This window comes from Marmota flaviventris, chromosome 6, assembly GCF_047511675.1.
Source record: "Marmota flaviventris isolate mMarFla1 chromosome 6, mMarFla1.hap1, whole genome shotgun sequence".
In the NCBI taxonomy this organism is placed as follows: Eukaryota; Metazoa; Chordata; class Mammalia; order Rodentia; family Sciuridae; genus Marmota; species Marmota flaviventris.
The window spans coordinates 5746147-5767050 of record NC_092503.1 but is presented as its reverse complement, the minus strand read 5'-3'; the positions used below and the strand labels follow the sequence as shown (position 1 = coordinate 5767050).

The 20904-nt window shown below is 37.7% G+C and overlaps 1 protein-coding gene across 5 annotated transcripts in view; it reads right to left on the bottom strand.

Moving 5' to 3' along the window:
• Nucleotides 1-20904, bottom strand: part of Prkn (parkin RBR E3 ubiquitin protein ligase) — a 1231972-nt gene that overhangs the window by 1026756 nt on the left and 184312 nt on the right. For 2 of the 5 annotated variants that reach the window (XM_071612866.1, XM_071612869.1), the window contains exon 1: nucleotides 2291-2334. The exons of the other annotated variants lie outside the window; for them this stretch is intronic. In XM_071612866.1, coding sequence (XP_071468967.1) covers nucleotides 2291-2330 — 40 coding nt within the window. In that variant the 5' untranslated portion in view covers nucleotides 2331-2334. Of the gene's footprint in view, nucleotides 1-2290; nucleotides 2335-20904 lie in introns of those variants that run through there. 5 annotated transcript variants of the gene reach the window in all.

Here is a 20904-nt window from a genome sequence, read left to right as displayed (position 1 = left end):
TCACTAACGTCCGGCTCACACCAGTAACACTAGAGCCCAGGCCTGGACTGAGCTTCGCTACCCCCTGGTTCATCACGAAGCTCCTCCCTGGCTTTGGAGTCTTACAATGGTGGACGGCACTTCCGCACCGTTCCTGGGGGCCACTGCCAACAGGCGCCATCACCCAGAAAGCACCATCAAGTGAAATCCAGGACACCAAAGTGACCTCCTGAAGGACCCTTCATTCCAGTGGGGGAGCTGAAACACGCCATCCTTGCGCAGCCTCCTGCAGCCTCACGGGATGTCCAGCCTCAGCCCAGCTGCCTGTCCAGCAACTCAGAAGTGTCACTGTTGGGCTGTGTCTAAGAATGACTTCGAAAGTGGAAGTGCTTCAAGTATTCATTTTAGGGTCACAGATAAACTCTACTGTTTGGGTGAATTCACAAATATGGGATCCAGGAAAAATGAGGCTGTCTGTATTACAATTAGATTAAGGTCTGTGGGTGAGTGAAGTGAAAACCAAAGTTCAAGAATAAGCAACAATATACAATTTCTGACTATTAAAAATATGTTTTATATGTATTATTGAAATTAGTGATGGTAAAAAGGAAATCAGCACAATTTAAACATCTTACTGAAAATATTGTGATAAGTATTTTTATGTTATTTGTGAACAGAAAACCTTGAAAATCTTCTAATATAAATGGGGGCTAAAAATCACAATTAAAGCGATAAATACAAAGAAGTAAAACTACAACAAACTCTTAAGAGCCTGGGTGCAGTGGCACATGCCTGTAATTCCAGCACTTGGGAGGTTGAGGCAGGAAAATCGCAAGGTCAAATTCAGCCTCAGCATTTTAGCAAGGCCTCAAGCAACTTAGCAAATCCCTATCTCAAAACAAAATATAAAAAGGACTGGGGATGTGACTCAGTGGTTATGTGCCCCTATGTTCAATCCTTGGTACCCAAAGAAACAAACAAACAAAAACCCAACTGGTAAAATCAAATGGCCACCTAGTGATGCACAAACTCTACGAGTCACCTGATAATGAAGTACCAGAATTTGTTTTTTATCACAGATAAAATATTTTTTGCAGGTCATTTTTTTTTAGCCTGCTGTTTTTTTATATTGACATTTTTCAAACAATTGCTCATTTCTCATCTGCTTTAATCAAAAAGAGGTTGTAAGGATAGTAAAAATAATAGTTTCACAGAAAAGAGCATCTTAAGGAAAATCTAGTATATGTAAATATATTCCACTTCTAAATATTCCCAATAAACATCTTCCCTCCCAGAGAGGTGATAGCTCACTAACTGTGAATAAAATTAACCATCTGTGTGTAAAATTAATTAGCTCAACCTTTTCTTTTCTTTTTTAAAAAAATGGCACTTTGTAAACTTTATCTCCAATTTTCTTTTTTTTACACAAAAATATCCTATGTAACACAAAAGGTAATTTTATTTCACTAAATTTTAAGATAAAAAATGAATACAATTATTTATTGATTAAAATAAAAGGTCTAAATGTTGTCACTGTGAACCAATATAAATTTTTGATTCACACATTCATAAAAATATTTCAGCAGATATTAAAGACTGCATCAGTGAGTGCTGGATTGATATAAGTAACAGTCTTGGTGGAACGCCTAGTACATTGAAGTCCTCATTATATGGGTACAAACATGACTACTACAAATTAGCCTCTGTATGACTTCTATTGAAATAGCAAAAACCATTATTAATGGTTAACAAATGATCATCAGATGGTTAGTAAAAGTAAGCTGTACAACAAAATTTTATCCTTAAACTTAAAATAAAAAATTCTCTTTGCAAATATATTGTCTAACTGCTAACAAAGACAGAACCAGGGTCATGCACCATCCAACAGTGCTGTGGAGGGCAAGTTCACAGGGGCCCCAAGTCAGGCTTCCTGCATATGAATTTCTGCTTTTCAACTCTCTTGATGCGTCACTTAACCTTCTGTGCTTTGATATCATCAAAAGTAAAATTAGCATTGTAATTTATCTTACAGGGTTGTCACAGGGATTAAATGATTGACTACATGTAACATTTTCAACTAATACATAGTATGTAGTGAGCACTCAGCATTAGCAGCTATTGCTAAGCTACAAAACTTAACCAAAATAAATTGGAGAAGGGTTTACTGGTCATCATCAAAATCAAAATGATCTTGCATTCTTTTTTTTTTTTTTTTTTTTATACCAGGGATTGACTCAACGGCGCTCAACCACTGAGCCACATCCCCAGCCCTATTTTGTATTTTGAGACAGCGTTTCACTGAGTTACTCACTTTTGTTGAGGCTGGCATTGAATTTATGATCCTCCTGCATCAGCCTCCCATGCTGCTGGGATTACAGGTGTGCACCTCCATGCCTGGTGATCTTACATTCTTAAGCTTCATTTGTAAATTTTTGTTAAAATCTTCCTTAAATTTCTGTAGACAGGGAGAAAATGGAATCTAATGCTGGTAGGAGTGTCAAAGGGTGTGGAAAATAGCCTGGGAGTTCTGGAGATAATTAAAGATAGTTACCATATAACACCACGATTATATTACTAGGTATATACTCAAGAGAAATGAAAATTAAGTGCACATAAAGACATGTACCTGATCATTCATTTCAGCACTCTTCTTGATAGTCAAAAGGCAGAAACCAACCACTGTCCATCAGCTGATAAGTGCATGTATACACAACTGTGAGGTATCCCCACAATGGGATGCTGTGTCAGTAAGGAGGGGTGCAGCACTGCTGGCCCCCACAGCTGGAGAACTGAAGCGCAGCGCGCAAGAGACTGCTGCATGGTCTACTCACGGTACGTGCCCAGAACAGGCACCCCTGGACGCACAGAAATGACCACCACCACCTGGGTGGCAGGGGAAGGCATTTGGGGAGAAATGGGACTCACTGCTAATGAGTAGAGAGTTTCTTTTTGGAATGAAAAATCTTTCAAATTGATAATGGTGATAGTAGGAAATCTCTGTGAATGTTCTTGAAACTACTGAATTTTATACTTCAAATGGGTTCTCAGGAAAGCCGAACTACACTTCCCTGCACTCTCTCCCAGCTCCCCAAACCAATATCTGAATATCCATCACTTATTAAAGTATTTGCAAAAGACAATTAGTACTTTTGGAATAAAGCAAATAAACGAATTTGCGTTCACTTCATCTTAAAGGTCTTTCTCTGCTATTTTTATCCAATGTGGAGGACTGCAATTATGAGAAGAAACTTACAGAATTTTTGCAAATCACCTTTGACATTTAGCTATTTGATTTTATAATGTGGGAAAGCTTTGTTGTTAAATATGTCACAGTTGCCTTACCTCAAAGTGCTTTAAGGACCTGGGATAGTGCTAATGATATGAAAAAAAAAAAAAAGGAGACATATATTTCAACATTTAATATAAAAATTTAATTATCTCAAATTTCTCACACTATTCTAATTTCCATATGCTCTGAAGTACATATGAATAAGATTTAGACAAAATTGCTGGTGACATTAAAATTCATTCATTCATACTTTCAACAAATATTTACAGAATAAATAACTATGTGCTAGCCACAGTGCTAAAGACTGATGTCACAGAAATGAATAACACAGCCTGGGGACAGAGACGTTAAAAGGGAATTTAAAACAGTACAAGAATATGATGTATGCCATATTAGAGTCTGCACCATGTGTAACATACCAAATGCTTGGAAACAGAGGAGTGAGTGGCTAAATGCCAAAGAAATTAAAATATTCAGAGATAAGGGAAAATTCATGACTCATATAGAAGAGTATGTTGGAGATTTACAGGGGGAGATTTCTTTTATGGCCACAGATTAAAATCTTAGTTTACTAATCACTATTTTAGAAATAACAATGCATTTTCATTAACCACAAGGTTAGCTGAATTACAGGATAATATGAGTAGAAGGGTGCAAAGAGCAGGCAGATCTTGCTAACTCCAGAATTGTTCTTTCAAACTAGTAACAGCCTAAGTTTTCTATTCCACAAAAGGACAACACATATAACTCATTTTTCAATATTAAGACAACATGTTAACTTACTTAAAATATCTGGCTATCACATACTTCAAAAGGCAAGTGTCAAAACCTCTCCATGTACCATTCTGAACTGAATGATATTCTCAAAGCTGTTCTGTGATTATGATTACATAAGAGGCCAATGGTTTGTTCACAAATGTGCACTATTGATTAATTTGGCCATCAGATGTGTGATTATTTCTCACAAAAGCACCCCTAGTTCAACTACATAAACTGAGCACCAGGCCCATTTCCACTTGCTATCTATGATATGTGTGTGTGTGTGTGTGTGTGTGTGTGTGTGTGTGTAAGAGCACCTACTCCAACATGAGCTTCAAACTGCAGTCCCAGGCATTACAGGCTAATGTACATCTTGTCTTTTCAACAAAAAGCATTCTGCAGCTCTGTCTGTAAAAACAACTATGTGCTCTGATAGATGGCTTAGCACTTTCCAAATTGTAACACTGAATGAAAATATTATAGTCCAGAAGGCAGTTTTAAGGCTAACTACACAAAATTCAAGATTTACAGTCAAACGGAAAGTTTATTTAGTCCAGTATGTTTAAAATTCGTCTTTGAACATGTTAGTGCTTTCTTTGATGAAAAGTCTCTGCGTGGGTTTATGTTAATTCACTTTCCTCCATTATTAAATGAGGATAACATTTCTAACCTATTCCAAATGATTGAATATCAGGAAAATATAACAGAAATTTTGGTAAATATTATTCAAAGCAAAATACTTTCCATTAAATTATTGTAGTAACAACATTATGTAATATCACATGGAATCCAAATATTTTTATTGAGAGACTATTCTCCATGGGTTCCTTGCTTTCTGCAACCTTATTTAACTGCCTCTGTGCCGGATGGACTGACTTTTTAAAGGTATTTGTATGACACCCTTGATTTCTTTGGAAGACAGCAATACTTTCTCCCTTTGGAAGAAAAGGAAGGTGTACTTATTGTCCATTTAAAATATTCAGGTTCCCTGAGCTCTGGTTCCATCTCATTTAAAGCCACACCTGTGTTTGTGGGTATCACATGGTACTCTTCAGATGGCCCCATGGGAATGTGGGCTTGGGGGCTGTTGACATTATGGCTACTGCTCCTGCTTTGAATAAGAAACTGTCCTCTTCCTTGACCCAGGGGTCTCCTATCTTTTACCAGCATCCACAAAACTCTAACGGTTTGCAAGGAGGGTCAGGTCTCAGGCCTTTCACATCTTCTGACCCTGTCTACTATTTCCTTGACTTTGGCATTCATTTTCCTTCTCTGTGGAAATAGAGATACTTCATAAATCACATTTAAAAAATAAAATTAAAGTGTACTCTGGGTTAAAATCGAATACAAGTCTTCATTTTTATCACAGATTTCTCTCCTTGTCTTTTTGAGATGAGAGGATAAGGTAATGCTGCAAGCTTTGAAATGCTTATTTTATCAACAAGTACTTTCAACAAGAGAAGTCTAACAATTCTGATGTTTTGTATGCAAACTTAGAAGAAAGAAAGCTTTGTTTTCCTTCTCACTTTGAAAATTTGTTGATGCTGATTAAAAGATGATTACTTATTATTTTTCACACTTAAGTCTTTACTCCAATTTAAGTATATTTCCATAAATAGGAGTTGGAAATCCACTATTACATAATACAGATACAGATATTTTGGATAACTACATGGAATTATGAAATATATTTTGTAATTAAGTGATAAAACATTTTGTGTACTTTTTCTAAGTTTTTAATCATTTATCATAAATTTTTATTTTATTTCTTGAAAAACTAAGCTTTTATTTTAAAAATTCTAGATATTTCCCCACTTACATGTAGTAGTGGTGCAAACTTTGAAAGTCACATCCAATGTCATTAGACGTTTGTTTACAGGTGCATGTTTTTTGTGTTTGTCTTTTTAATTTTTGCTCTTTTATTTTTTAATTTTTAGAGAGAGAGAGAGAGAGAGAGAGAGAGAGAATTTTTTAATATTTATTTTGTAGTTTTCGGCGGGCACAACATCTTTGTTTTTATGTGGTGCTGAGGATCGAATGCGGGCCGCATGCATGCCAGGCAAGTGCGCTACCGCTTGGGCCACATCCCCAGCCCCTACAGGTGCATGTTTTAACTGCATTATACCCGTTGTGTTTTCAGGGTTGGCATACCTAGGGTCAGTAAAAATATTCATCAAAGAAATAGTATGCCAGAAGTAGCAGTTAAAGTAAATGTCTTAGCTATTCCAAAGATATCAAGATGCAAAATAACTCTTTTCTGGGGGTATTATTTAGCTAAATGATGCTATTTCTTTACAAATTTTAAGAGCTACTAAGATGTGCTGATGGCATATTAATTATAAAAATAATCTTAAGTGCTAATGGTAAGTAAATAAAAGATCGAAGTGTGACTTCACTGGTATTCATCAGTATGGGAATTAACATATTTTATTTAACACAGTTTTATACAACATTATATAAAAATTTAGTCATGGCTAAGTTCTTTGATAGGTTATGTGCACTTGCAATTCCACTAAAATCAGTTCAGGGGAATGTATATGATGATATTTAAGAATTTAACAAAGTTAAAAGAATATCACACTCAAGTTTTAGTCTCATTTTATCTTCCAATCTGTAGTCCCTAGATACCTGGTGACTAGTATATCACTAATTCATTTCCATATATCAATATTTTATTATGTTATTTCTTAAGATGACAAATCCAAATAATAACTAGTAGTGAAATAAAATGCCAGAATCACCCATATTTTCCTTTCCTGGCACACTTACAGATATATATTTTATGTTTGTAACAAAAGTTAGTAAGGAAACAGGCCCACTTTTTATTTCTGGAATGACTGCTGGGATAGCTGCCACCCTCTCTGAAGGTATGGGAGTGAGCCCATTGTTGATGAGCAACACCTGTGAAAAACAGCTTCCAGAACAAGGCTCTGCAGGGGCCCTCAGTCCTTCTCACAGCTTGTGTGTGGGAGGAATCATCTAGGGTGTGTCTTCATGGGTGGAAGAAATCATTTGCAGAATAGGCTGTATGTACTGATGTTCAATATTTCCTTTGCCTTGAGCATCATATCATTGCTAATTTTGAATCAAATCACACATTCCTTCTGCATGTGCCATTGCTGCCTCTAATTCCACTGCAGAGATGAATAGCTAACTCTATACTTTGATTTTCCATTCATTTTTCCTTTTTAAACATTCTCCAGTAGTGTAAAGGCTAGGTGGACTGGCTAGTTCCTCACTGCTAAGTAGGCTAACTGAGGACTATCTGTATATTCCATATGCTGTTTATCTTGCTTCAAGAAACAACAGCTAATAAGCCATCGCTCAGATTTATCCCCACCTCTACCAGAATAAAAAAAATCACATAAATAAGTACATCTGCTAAGCAAAAGTATGAACCCAGCCTATGAATTATACCCAGGATCCTATAATTACACTTTATTTATTAATATTACAAATTTTTGCTAAAATGTCAACTTCTTGTGGATGCCTTCTCAACTAGGCCATTTAAAATAATAAGTACCCCCCATTGGCACATCCTAAGCCCTTTTCCCTTCTTTCTGTCCACTATAGGTTAATAATGGACATGTGCCATTCATGGGTACTAGGATAGGCGCTGTTCTTTGACTGCTCCATCTGCGCGTCTCGCTCAGTGAATAGTTATACAACAGATGAAGGGGGCCGTGTGTTTATAAAGTATGACAGACACTCATCAGAGCACTCATCTCACTTTATCCTAAATGATTTGTCATAAATGACTGTGCCCACTCTACCTGCTCCTCTTCCACTTCACAGAATGAGTAGGTAGTACCATCGATATCAACAAATGACAGAAGTCAGAGTCTTAGGAGTTGTCCTCAGCTCACCTCTTTACCTCACCCTTCTCATGAGCATCCTGTGTGTTTGTTTTGTTTTGCAGGGAAGGAACTGGGGCCTTGTGCAGGTGGAGCAAGTGCTCCACCACTGACGCACACCCAGGTCAACCCTTGGGTTCTATCTCTAAAATATACATTAGTTATTTCCACTTCTCTCTGTTCCATCTACCATTTTCTCTCTGCTGAGATAGTACTCCTATAACAGGTCTTTCTCCTTACACTTTCCTCCAACAACAGTGAGATGACACTCTTGACACAAGGAGGAACTCAAGTCTCTTCCTCCTGAGAACCCCTGGATGCTTTCCCCTTGTTCACAGAATGAAACCCACCCTCTTTACCAGAACCTGCAGGGCACATGACCTGGCTCCTATTCATCCTCCAACCTCAGGCCAGGCCACACCCCAGCTGCACAGTGAGTCATGCCCAACTACATCAGCCTCTCCTTTGTGGTCTGGGAAGAAGCTGAACTCTTTCTGGATATTAGATGGTGGTTTTTTGGGTACCAGGGATTGAACCCAGGGGCACTTAACCAGTGAGCCATGTCCCCAGTAGCTTTTATTTTTTATTTTGAGACAGGGTTACACTAAGTTACTTTGGACCTCACTAAGTTGCTGAGGTTGGGCTCCAACTTGCAATCCTCCTGCCTCAGCTTCCTCAGGCAGGGTATGGCTAGAAGAAATTACAGGCATGTGCCAGCCACTGTGCCCAGCCAGACACCAGATCTTGATTCGTGTTCCCTCTGCCTGCAGCACTCTTCCCTCACATATACCTGGCTCATTCAGACCCTCTGGAGAGCATCTCAAATGCTACCTTCAAAGAAAGTTCTTCCTGTGACTACCCTAATTGACATCCCAGACTCTTGTGTTTTTACTGCCATAATTCTTATTAACATTTTAGTGATTTATTTGCCATTTGTTCAAATATAAGCCCTGATAGGAAGGGACTTATAAAATACCTAGCATATAGGAAATGTTCCTCATAGAGCAACTGAATCAATAAATGTAACATTCTTCCTCATCAAAGGGTTAACCTCTCATCTCTGTAATTACATAACAGGCATACCACAGATGTTGAATGAAGTGAATGAGAAAAGTTTTTGTTATTATTTCACAAGTGCCATTTAGAAAGATCATTTCCATTAATATTTGCATACAAAAATCATACTGAAAGAAAGTGTTGAATTCATTTAATTGACATTTACTTAGTGTTATGGTTTAGATGTGAGGGATCCCCCAAAAGCTCATGTGTGAGATAATTCAAGAAGGTTTAGAGGTGATATGATGGGGTTATAAGAACCTTAATCTAATTAGTGTGTTAATCCACTAATATGGATTAACTGGGTAGTAACTGTGGGCAAGCAGGGTATGGCTAGAAGAGGTGTATCCCTGGACGCACCTGTATATCTCACACTATGAGAACATTCAGAGGAGATAGCAAGATGACAATGAGGTAGGTTTATTTGTTTATTTATTTATTTTTGTACCAGGGATTGTACTGAGGGGCACTTGATCATTGAGACACATCCCCAGTCCTATTTCATATTTTATTTAGAGGCAGGGTCTCACTGAGTTGCTTAGTGCCTCACTTTTGCTAAGGCTGGCTTTGAACTCACAATTCTCCTGCCTCAGCCTCCCAAGCTGCTGGGATTACAGGCATGTGCCACCATGCTCAGCTTGTTAAATCTGTACCCTTTACCAGACACTGCTTTTAAATTAATACAGTGGGTGAATATATACAAAGTATACTTCTATCAATATCTTATGAGAATTATAAGGGAAAAACCACAGGAATAAATAAATTGGGGTCCTATAGATGATAACCTTCTGGAAGACTGGGATAAATTCTTTAAATGAAATTTAACTCAGTTAAATATAAGGTCCTTACTTTTGAGTTCAAAATGTTAAATATACATAAAATGGAGACAATATAAAGCATAACCACTCATAACAATTCCTTGGGGGTTTTACTTTACAGTGTCTTATGCAAACATCCATAGGGATATAGGTATCCAGAAATCTGCTTCAACTTCTGGTAACTCATAAGGGTGAGACCAGTCTTGTGCTGCTTAGAGCACTCAGACTATCATGCTTGCAAGTGTGTCTCACTTCAGAGGAGATAGCAAGATGACGATGAGGGTCCCTGTTGCTATAGTAAATGGAATTTTAAAAGACTTAAATTATTAAAGAACTGGCAAATAAACTATATCAAGAGAAGTTGGGTGAACTGTGAAGGAGCGCACACTCAACTGACTTCTAATATGCAAAGAGCAGGTATGTGAAAGAAATATTTAGCCTGTTAAATACCATCCCGGGGCACAGAACTAGGAGTGGACAAGAAAAGAGATTCTGATTCATTATAAATAAGGCCCAAGTATCAGTACAGTCCAAAGAAGGAGTGAACCATCTCACAGGAAGTGAGCCTTCCACCACTCGCAGCCAGGAAATGTCCTCTAGGCAGGGGCATCACACCTGGGATGGGACCTCTGAATGACTGCACTCTAAGGTCTTGGAATTTTATGATATAATGGGAAGGGACATAAAAGATCAGGAAGGATGAATTTTCATTCATTCATTCAACTAATTTATGCTGATATAGCACTGTTTAGCTGTCATGGACACAGCAGCAATTTAACTAGGCAAAAATCTCTAGTCATTCTAGATGGTCTGGGACAAACGGAATATAAGCTCCAGACACCCATCTCTCTTCATGTTGGGGAGGGGCTCAGCACTAGTTGGAGGAAAAGCTACATTGGAGGCGCTCACTTTTTTTTTTTTTTTTAAGCTGGAAGCTACCGGAGACAGAAACACTTATTTTGATCACAATAACTGCACCAGCACCTTTTGCTTAATCTCTGCTATATTTTCTCCTTTCTTCTCTGATCTATTGCTTGGCTCACCATCACTGCAAAACAATTTGTAATTAGTTGTTTACACTCAGTTGTTCATAAAATATTTTTGCCATCCACTAAAAATATTAGTCATCAATGTTTTTTCTTAGATCTGAGTTCCCGAAACCTATTAAATTTTACTCCTTTAAAATTATAAAATAAGCACAGGGTTAATTATTAAAATGTCTAGATTATAGAGAAGTATAAAAAATTAAAAGTTGTATACACTTCTGTTATTTTTGTAGCATAATCTAGGCATACATGCAAGTGCAGATTTAGATACATTCCAAATCTGATGACGACATTTCTGGAGTTTCCCTGTTTATTATTTTTTAAAGTTATTAGAATATCAGTCTTTTGGGAATTGATTTAACAAACCCCTTAATTGGAGATGTAGCCATCTTTTTGGTTTGTCTATAAGTTTAAAAAGATCTAACAAGTCATCCTTATCAAATGTCACTTAGTAAACATGCTGTGGCTGTTACATTAAGAATGAAAGATTTGTAGATTCTATCAGATCAGCTGATACCTCTCAAGTCAACCACACTAGGGGTCATTTTGTGAATGGCAATGATTGCCATTAGTATAATAGCAGGAAAACTCTAGAAGGATATTAAGGATTCCTTGTTCACCTAAACACACCTAAAATTTATTTAGAATTTTGGTCTTGGTTGTGACACTGAGTCAGTCCTCTCATACTTTCTATTTTCTGTGCAACTTAGCAGAATTTGGGGAAATATTTCCAAAATTGTTTAGGACGAGGTATAATTTGTCCCAATGGAAACTGGGGTCGGCTGTCATCTTAGGGCTGAAGCCTCACCCAGCAAACACAGCGTAAAATGACTGCATTTGTAAGGTACAGTCCACAGTCTGTACCTGATCATTGCAGTCTAATAATGGACAGACCTAGAGCTGTGATGATTTGGCCATGGCCAATCAATTAGAGATAAGTTCTCAGACTCATTTCATGTCAGTCCTTTCTGTCAGATCCATGGAAGAAAGCACTGAGCAAGATCTATTGAACCTATTATCTCCCCTTTATAATGGCTTAATTTTATCTTTTTCAACTCATGAAGTCCTAACATTTTCATGTGCATCCTCATAAAATACTAATTCCTTGGTCATCTTATCTCTCTTGAAACTCTTCCATAAATCTTCCGACACCTCTGCCAGGTGCTTACCCAGAATTAGATATTTCAGGTAGGGAAGCACTGTGATTTTAAGCAAAGATCAGAAAGTGATTTCTTCTATTTGCTAGTCAATGACATCTTACACTTTGCCTTTTAGGTAAAAATATTAGGCTAAACTATTGCCTTCAGAGAACAGGACTACATGACTCTGAGTCTTGTTATCTAGTAAACATGATGTGAATTAGTTTTCTCTAAATGCATTTCCTTACATTTGCCAACATTAAGCTCCATATTAGATATAATGATTTCTCAATGTCTACATACAGAGTGTGGCATTATTATACCACCCACTTAATCCTCTTGGTCTCTAGAGCATTCCTGCCCAACAGAAGGATAAGGCAGTCCAAAAATGTAAGCCACATTATATAATTTTTGTTTGTTTGTTTTTTGGTACTGGGATTGGATTCAGGGGCACTCGACCACTGAGCCACATCTCCAGCCCTATTTTGTATTTTATTTATAGACAGGGTCTCACTGAGTTGCTTAGTGCCTTGCTTTTACTGAGGCTGGCTTTGAACTCTCGGTCCTCTTGCCTCAGCCTCCTGAGCAGCTGTGATTACAGGCCTGTGCCATTGCACCTGGCACATTATGCATTTTTTAAACTTTTTAGTGGTCACACTAAAAATAAATGATAAAAGATTAACTTTAATGTTTTATATGCAGCCAAAATATTATCATTTCAACACTTAATCATTACAGAAACTAGTAAAATGTTATTTCTTTCTTCCTTTATTTATTTCTTTTCTTTCTTCTTCTTCTTTTTTTTTAATCTGGTGTGTATTTTACAATTATAATGTAGCTCAACTGGGGCTGTCCATGGAGATTGATGGCTGCCATGATGGACAGTTTAGAAATAGTAAAAAAGTCTGTATTCTCAGGTCACTATATTACCAGGACTCTCTACTCCTTAAATGTTAAATGTTAAATTTATCTATTTTAAAATTGTCCCTATAATTACAGATTTACATCAATATAAGCTGACTTTTGTTTTATAATGATGGGGGAAAACTGCTGATTCCCACCAGCTTTTCAATTCCAACAACCATTACCATGATGAGGCAAATTCCTCACCTTTTCAGTAAGTTTAATTAGAGCATGCCATTCTAAAGGCATGTGGTGACTCCAGCACTGCAGATTTATTTGTGTTACTAGGAACAGAAAGGTCTTTTCCTACTCAATGAAGCTGGAAACAATATTATTCAAATGATTTAATATCTTTGGAAGAACAAAGTACAGAAATATTTACATAACATAATACTGGAAGTGGAATATCCATCTTAAACCAATGTTAAGAATGACAAATGGGAGATAAAGCAGCATAATACATCTTATTTATTTTCCAATAGAACAGCTGGGACATTCCATATACCTGACTTCTTTAACCTGTCAGGCAGAGGAACCTGTATGTACTTAATTCTCTCTTGCACACATTGAATGAATAAATTGTGAAAATATGTCTCAACATTTCTCTTTAGAAACAACTCTACTTCTTTTTCTTATTTAACTTTTATTTAAAAAACCACCAAATTCCAATGCAGCTTAAAAAATTAAATAATTCAAGAAAAAAATTGGGATGGGAAGCTATTTAAAATATATATATATAATACATATTTAAGTTGTAGTCAGACATAATGTCTTTATTTTATTTATTTATTTTTATGTGGTGCTGAGGATCAAACCCAGCACCTGGCACATGCTAGGCAAGAACTCTACCACTGAGCCACAACCCCAGCCCAAGGGATGGGAAGCTATTGATTATTGCATTGTAAACATGACCTTCAAGCCTAGTGTATGAATTCGGTTTTTCATTATGTCACAGGAAAATCGCCATAAATGTTATTAAAATATTTGAAAATAAATATTTGTTTAATGTAGTAAGTATAAATGTTTAGAATAATGTGTATAACAAATAGCTATGTTCAGAAATTTTCAGGGCAATCAAAATATTATAATTGGGAAGCCACATTGATTCCTGGTGAGAGCCCAGAGACAGTGCCATGCTCGTGCTCTCAAGAGGGTGACTCCCAGCTTCAGATGTTAACGAGTAGATGGGTTACCAAATTATAACGAGAACACAAATTCTTGTCTGCAGAATTCCAGTACTCAGAGAGAGCTAAACTCAAGTCTCCTCAAAATCTGTACATACTACTATGCAAATATTCTGAAACTACTCCTTATGCATTTTAAGGTTTCTGTTAAAATGGACTCACTTTCTAAACTCTATGATTATTAGTGAAAAAAATGACTTTCTAAACTCTATGATTATTAGTGAAAAAAATGAAACAGGTATTTTTAATCTATAATTTTTCCTACAGAGTACAAAGGCAAGGTAAACAGAGTCCCCTCTTGGGAGCATGAGCATGGCATTGTCTCTGGGCTGTCACCAGGAAACAAACAGGGACTTCCCTTGATTCTGGGCACCCTCAGTGCCAGCGACATCTTTCATAAAGCAGAGAGAGCAGTGTCACTGGTCTATTAGTTCCTAAGCCATTTTAGATCATAATCTTATTGTTTTTCAAATGAGGGTCTGCTAAAATAATGACAGAGAGGTACCTGACAAGTCAAAGGACTCTGAATTAGAGATCAAATCAAGTCATGATATTCTGTCAAAAAAACAAAACAAAACACATGCTTTGGTGTGCATGTTCTTGATGTGGGCCAACCATAAGCTGTTCTACTTTTTCTGGAAGTATTTTGACTTACTAACCTAAAATCTCAGACTGAAATTACCACAACATCTACCTCAGGCTGAGAAAATACCAAAGTGGAACCTTTGGTGGGATCTTATCTCATGGTGCCCTCCTAGTCTGCACCCGTTCTTTGAGTCTTTCCCTTTTCAGTATGTTTGAACTTGTATTTATAGAAGCCCATGGCAATCCTCACCACCCTAGGTAACTAAATTCACTTAGATGGAAAAAAGTAATGTGATAATCTTTTCTCTTGATAACCAGTTTAAATCCAAAAATCTATGCACCTTAAAGATGTTTTTAATTATCTCTAGACTCTCTACAAGGCACTGACTTTACTGCAAAAAGTTGGTAAGAAGCTGTGAATTTCTATCTTTCACCTTTTTATGCTCATCTATTATCCAAGAAACTGATTTTCTGCAGTATTCCAGTCAAAGCACCATCACATAAATATTCCATCTTTCCCCCCAAGGAAATGCACTTGAAAAGTAACAGTTGAAGGCATAGGGGTACCACTGTGGTTGCTACTCAGGAAACCACTAAGATGAGCCACGTATATGTCATAACATGAGACTAAAATGCATCTACAGGGAAGCTACACTGTAGACAAAACCACAATAGTGCCAACAATAATACTGATAACTCTGGAATCAAAAGTGATGAAGTATTTGTGGTGTCTATCCTTAACTGGTTATCCATAATTTTTTAAAAGACTTTGTTGTAGTTTGGATCTTAAATGTCCCCCAAAGGTCAAGTGCAGAAGGCTTGGTGGCTAGATTGTGGTAATTGGGAGATGGTAGAAACTAGGAAGTGAGGCCTCTTGAAGAAGTCAGGTCACTGGGTGATGTGCCATTGATGAGGACACTGGGACCCTGGCTCTTTCCTCTCTCTTTCCTGGCCACCATGTAGTGAGCAGCCTCCTGTACCCACTGCCATAACACACTGCCTCATCCCAGGCCCAAAAGCAACTGGATCAACCATGGACTGAAACCTCAGAAACCATGAGACAAAGTTGATTTTCTTTTAAGTTGATTTTCTCAAGTTATTTTGTCTCAGCAGTGAAAATGTGGCACAGGCTCCATGTTCAAAACAATGAAAGAAAAATATATGAATTGAGTAAAATAAATAAATGAAAGCTGAGAAGACAGTGTTTTATAAAAATAAAAATCTGCTTCAAAACCCAACTCTAAAAGGAGGTAGATAGATTTTCAGGGTCACAAAATCTCTGTGGCTTGTTAGTGCAAGGATCCTTGGAGATCACCTTGGCCTACCCACCTTCCTATGTGCAGATTCCCTGTACATCATCCCTGACACCCAATTGGTGCAGTCCCAGCTGAAACACTGCTGGGATCAGAGCACACACTGATTTTCACTGATGGACAGCACTTTGTTAGACTTCAACCTTTAACTGATGAATTAGGTCTGAAGACATTATAATCCAGAAACAACTATCACTCATTATACTCAACAGCCTTCATAAATATGCTACTCAAACTGCAAAAAGTCACCTCCTAAGAACAGAAAACCAAGGTAATCTCCCACCCCAATGAAAATTCATCTCCTTCACACATTAACCCAACCTCAGGATATGCCAGTTTGGGTCTCTGAAAAACAGAAGCCAAATTCTAATTAGATGTGCAAGAGATTTACTAGGAGAGACAGCTGTGAGGGAAACAGACATGGATTCTTTGGGGAGTCACAATTGTTCTGTATCCTGTGTGTGGTGGAGGTTAAAAGAAGCTGTGCATGTTTCAAAACTCAATCACTCACCCAAAAAGTGAATATAACTATGTGCAAATTTAAAAAAATTTAAATTATATATTGAAAAATTTGGAAAGAGGTATAAGAGGTTAAGAGAGTCATCAGACTGTGATGCAGATGCAACCCCACGAAGCAGAGAGGAAAGGAAGAAAAGAAGGAAGGGAAAGAGGAAGGGGAAAAAAGATCCAGAAGTTTGATGGCCCAGGTGTTGGGTGCAGAGAGCCAGGCAGTCACACAGCTGGCTGCAGGCAGTCTAACTGATGAGTCAACCAGGAAGGGAATGTAGGCTGGAGCTGTCAAAATGACAGACACACACACTCTCCAATTCAGCAACCCCACTTCTAGTAATTTACCCCACAGAAATCCGTAGGCATATGCAACATGAAATGTGATAAGGCTATGGTTGCAATATTGCTTAAAAGAGCAAAAAATTAGAAAGTATTACCAATGTCAACAATAGGAGATTAAGTTCAACAGCTTATGTTTCATCCATATAAAGGCAAAATACACAGTCTTAAAAGAAATTGATGCTCATGTGCACTGATATGGAAACATTACCACTGATTAGAATACTATAAAATATGATATCATTTATATTGAAAAGAGAAATAAAGAATACACAGGTAAATATGTATTTATAGATATGTATTTGCTTGTATATGCATAAAATATGTCTGCAAGATATATAAAAGAGTGATTAAACTTCATATGTCTGTTAGAGACTGGTGGCTTGATCAAGAGAGGGAGGTGGAAAATATCTCACTGTACAGCATTTTTAAAAATTTTGAACTTTCAGTGATATTAACATATGAAAAATAGGTGGACTCTAAGATAAAAAAAGGTGACCCTAAGTGCTAGGCTAACGTGGCTCATTAAAGGGAGAGAGCTGAAGCAGAGGGACCTCTTCCAGAGTGGTGGCACTGATGGGGACCCCTGATCCAGGGTGCAAGCTGAAGGGACACAAGTGGGACACAGGGTCGGGGTGGGGTGGGGGGACTCCAGGGTGACATCGGGACTTCTGCTTTGAGTAGTGGGGTAAACATTGTGGGCTGTTGTTGAGATGAACATAACCGGGGTAAGCAAATGAGCAAGAGTAAGAAGACAAGCAAGAATTCTGTCCTGGGTCCTTTAGAGATGCCGTGGCTCTGAGCGAAGGTAGTAGCAGTGTGTCAGCGTTTATGAAGATGGCCAATGAAGACCTGCAGGAGACTGGGCATTCTTATGATACTGGCCATTTTAATTCAAGCTTCTGTGGCTATATGCCCACAGTTTTTGCTCATTTGCCTTATATTGAGCAAAGTTTTCTCATTAATTTTTAAGAGTTGTTTGCACACTACAGAAAATCAGCTTTTTAACCAATATATTAAATGTTTTTCTTTAGTTCATCAATTTTACTGTTACATTGTTTTTAATACCATCATCCCTAGAAACACTCTTAATTTTTATGTAGTCATGTTTTCTATGCCCTGTGGCATATATTTCTTTCATAATTAGGAAAAACTTATTTAAACAAAAAAATCATTTCTAACTATTAATGTTAATATAAATTTTACAACCAAAAAATATGGTTTATCTGACTTCAGGTTTGCAAAATTTAGGGAGGTTTTGAGGGCAGAAATTTGTTATTTTTGTAGCTAAACCACCAAAATCAATCTCTTTCTCTCTCTCTTTCTCTCTCTCTCTCTCTCTCTCTCTCTCTCTCTCTCTCTCTCTCTCTCCCCCCTCCCCGCCCCCTTCTTATTTTCTGTCATGGGGATTGAACCCATGGCTACATTCCTGCTAGGCAAACACTCTATCACTGAACTATAACCCCAGTTCATTTTTAATTTTTCTTTTATTTTAAATTCTTGAGAAAAGCTGGATACTTAAGGATATACTCCAATTCAAATCTCATGATCAATAAATTGTTCCTTAGAGAAATGGTGGGTATTATTTTTCCTTACAACATTAAAATCAGCTGGATGTAACAATTGTGTTTATATAGAATATTTTAAAAACAGGAGACACAGTGTCTTCCTTCAATTATTTTACAAAGCACCAATGTAATATGTGTGACATTGCTATTTTTTAAATGCTAATCAGCACAACTAGTGACTTATAAAATAAGTAATTATTTCCTTTGAGGTCAGAAGTAGATTTAAATGTTAGAGCAGAAAACCAAAATAAATGTGATTGGCTTTTCTCAAAATAGTAAATTAGCACTTGACTCCCACCTGCACACTGGTATTTATCTTTGTCTCCAGAACTAGTATCTAAATTTGATGTAGCAGCAGGGCGCTAGAATGGTGCGCAGGGTTTAGCTCAGCAAGGAGAGAGCTGCTCTGTGCTGACATCCACCTCATTTGTCTTTAGACCCAACTGTTCGCTAATCTGAGTTGACTACCTGTTGAAGCAACCTGCTCAGACTCAGCTGCTCACCTTGGTCAGCCTGCACTGGATGTGAACGAGCACAGGAGACTGATACCTCAGGAACAGGAGCCTTAGTCACAGACTGACAAAAATGGAATCTCCCCCACTACTGAAGAACCCTGAAGAGCTACAGACTTGCAGAAAACCCCAAAAGACCATAATCAATCTTCTATGACATATGCAAAGCATGTCTTGCTGCAGTGATTTTCAATGGCTATTAAATAGCATTCACACAAATATGACAAACTGATATCTGACATTAAGAAGTCCATTTCAGTCCTTTGTTCCTCATAAATTATAAAATGGATTTGTCTTTATATATTTTTAAGTGCATACATTTTAAAAATGGAAGTGTCTTCTCTTCCCACTCAACAAATTCCTAATTCCAGTGGTAGGCACTGCTGACATTTTTGTGTGCATCTTTACAGACCAACTTTTATCAGTGCATATTATTTATGCACATATATGTGTATGTATTTTATATATATATATATATATATATATATATATATATATATATATATATATATACCTATTAATTTATCTTTCTATTTAAGCAAAAATGGTATAAAAATGCCTACAATTCCGTTTGTACTCAATAACATGACACTCCTTCCAAAAACAAACTCAAGTTCCACTTCATTGTTTTATTTTAATTTTTATATCTCAGGTAACATGGTTCATCATATCATGCACATACCATAATTTATATAAATGTTCTTCTTCAGGGGATATTACAATTGCCACTGGTTTTCAGGATAAATAATAATACTGAAAATGAATAATACCATGGTTCACTTGGTCCAGTATTTCTGTGGGGTAAACTATTAGAAGTAAAATTTCTGATTAAGACAATACCTATATTTAATTGTGTGTGTGTGTGTGTGTGTGCACGCGCGCATGTGTGAGTATGTGTGCAAGTGTGTAGTATTAGGGATCAAATCCAGGGGCTCATGCCTACTAGGCAAGCAGTCTACCACTCAGCTACATTCCCAGTCATAAATTTTTAATAAGTATCAATGCTTTTCGAAATGTGCCAGTGAGAAAAAACATTTTCCAGGGCTGCCTATTCAAAAGTTATTTTAAAAACCTAGTTACATGTAGTACCACATGAGGCATGTGACAGAATAAACTGTAGTACGTACATATGAAAACTGCAGTCACCTATAAGGAGGTCTAGAAGTGTGACTACTTGTCGGGGCTGGGAGGGGAAGAAGCATCTGCAGCCAGTGAATGGCACAACCTGATAATGCCACTCAGTCCTCGGCAGAGGAGCCCCGGATTCTTTAAAATCTGGTAACACATGAACCCTAGTTCCTTGGGCACAGCTTGGTAAAGGCCTATTCCTCGGGGTCAGTTTACAAAAGGGTGCTGCGCGTGGGGCGCTGTGAGCTGTCTGTCAGGCCACCTGGGCCGACTTCTCCAGTTCCTATCACAGGAGACAAGAAGTTACATGGAAGGAAAGAAGGAACAGAGCAGGGATCTCACTTGTCCTCACAGGAAGTTTAAGGATTTTTTCCTTTAGAAAAACAAACCATTAATTTCTACTTTGTTCCTTCAGTACAAAGACCTGGTGGTTGGTTTTTCAGGCAGTGCAGCTGTCCCCCAGCACTTGTGGGGGGCTGTCTCCAGGAGCCCCACGGACACCAAAGTGCATGGGCGCTCAGTGCCCCAGGTGAAATGGGGTAGTGCTCGCACTTAACCTCAGCGCATCCTCCCAGGTACCGTAATTCTCAACATTACGTACAGGACCTAACATAATGTAAATGCTACGTAAATAGTTGTTATATTGTATACTTTAGAAAGTGATGACAAGAATAGAGTTCCACGTTCAGTATGGACAAACCACAGCAAGCTTAACTTCGTAGTACAGGTGGGCACAGCACATGGTTTTTTTCTGGTATTTTCCATATGAGACTGGTTGAACCTGTGGATGTACGTGGGGGGCCATCTGGGCTTCACCCAACAGCACCCAACAGCATCTTCACCTGCAGCAGAACAAGCCCCGTGGCAGAGGGCCGTCTATACCTCCTGTCCTTGCTCTCCATGGTTTCCTCCTACTCGTGTT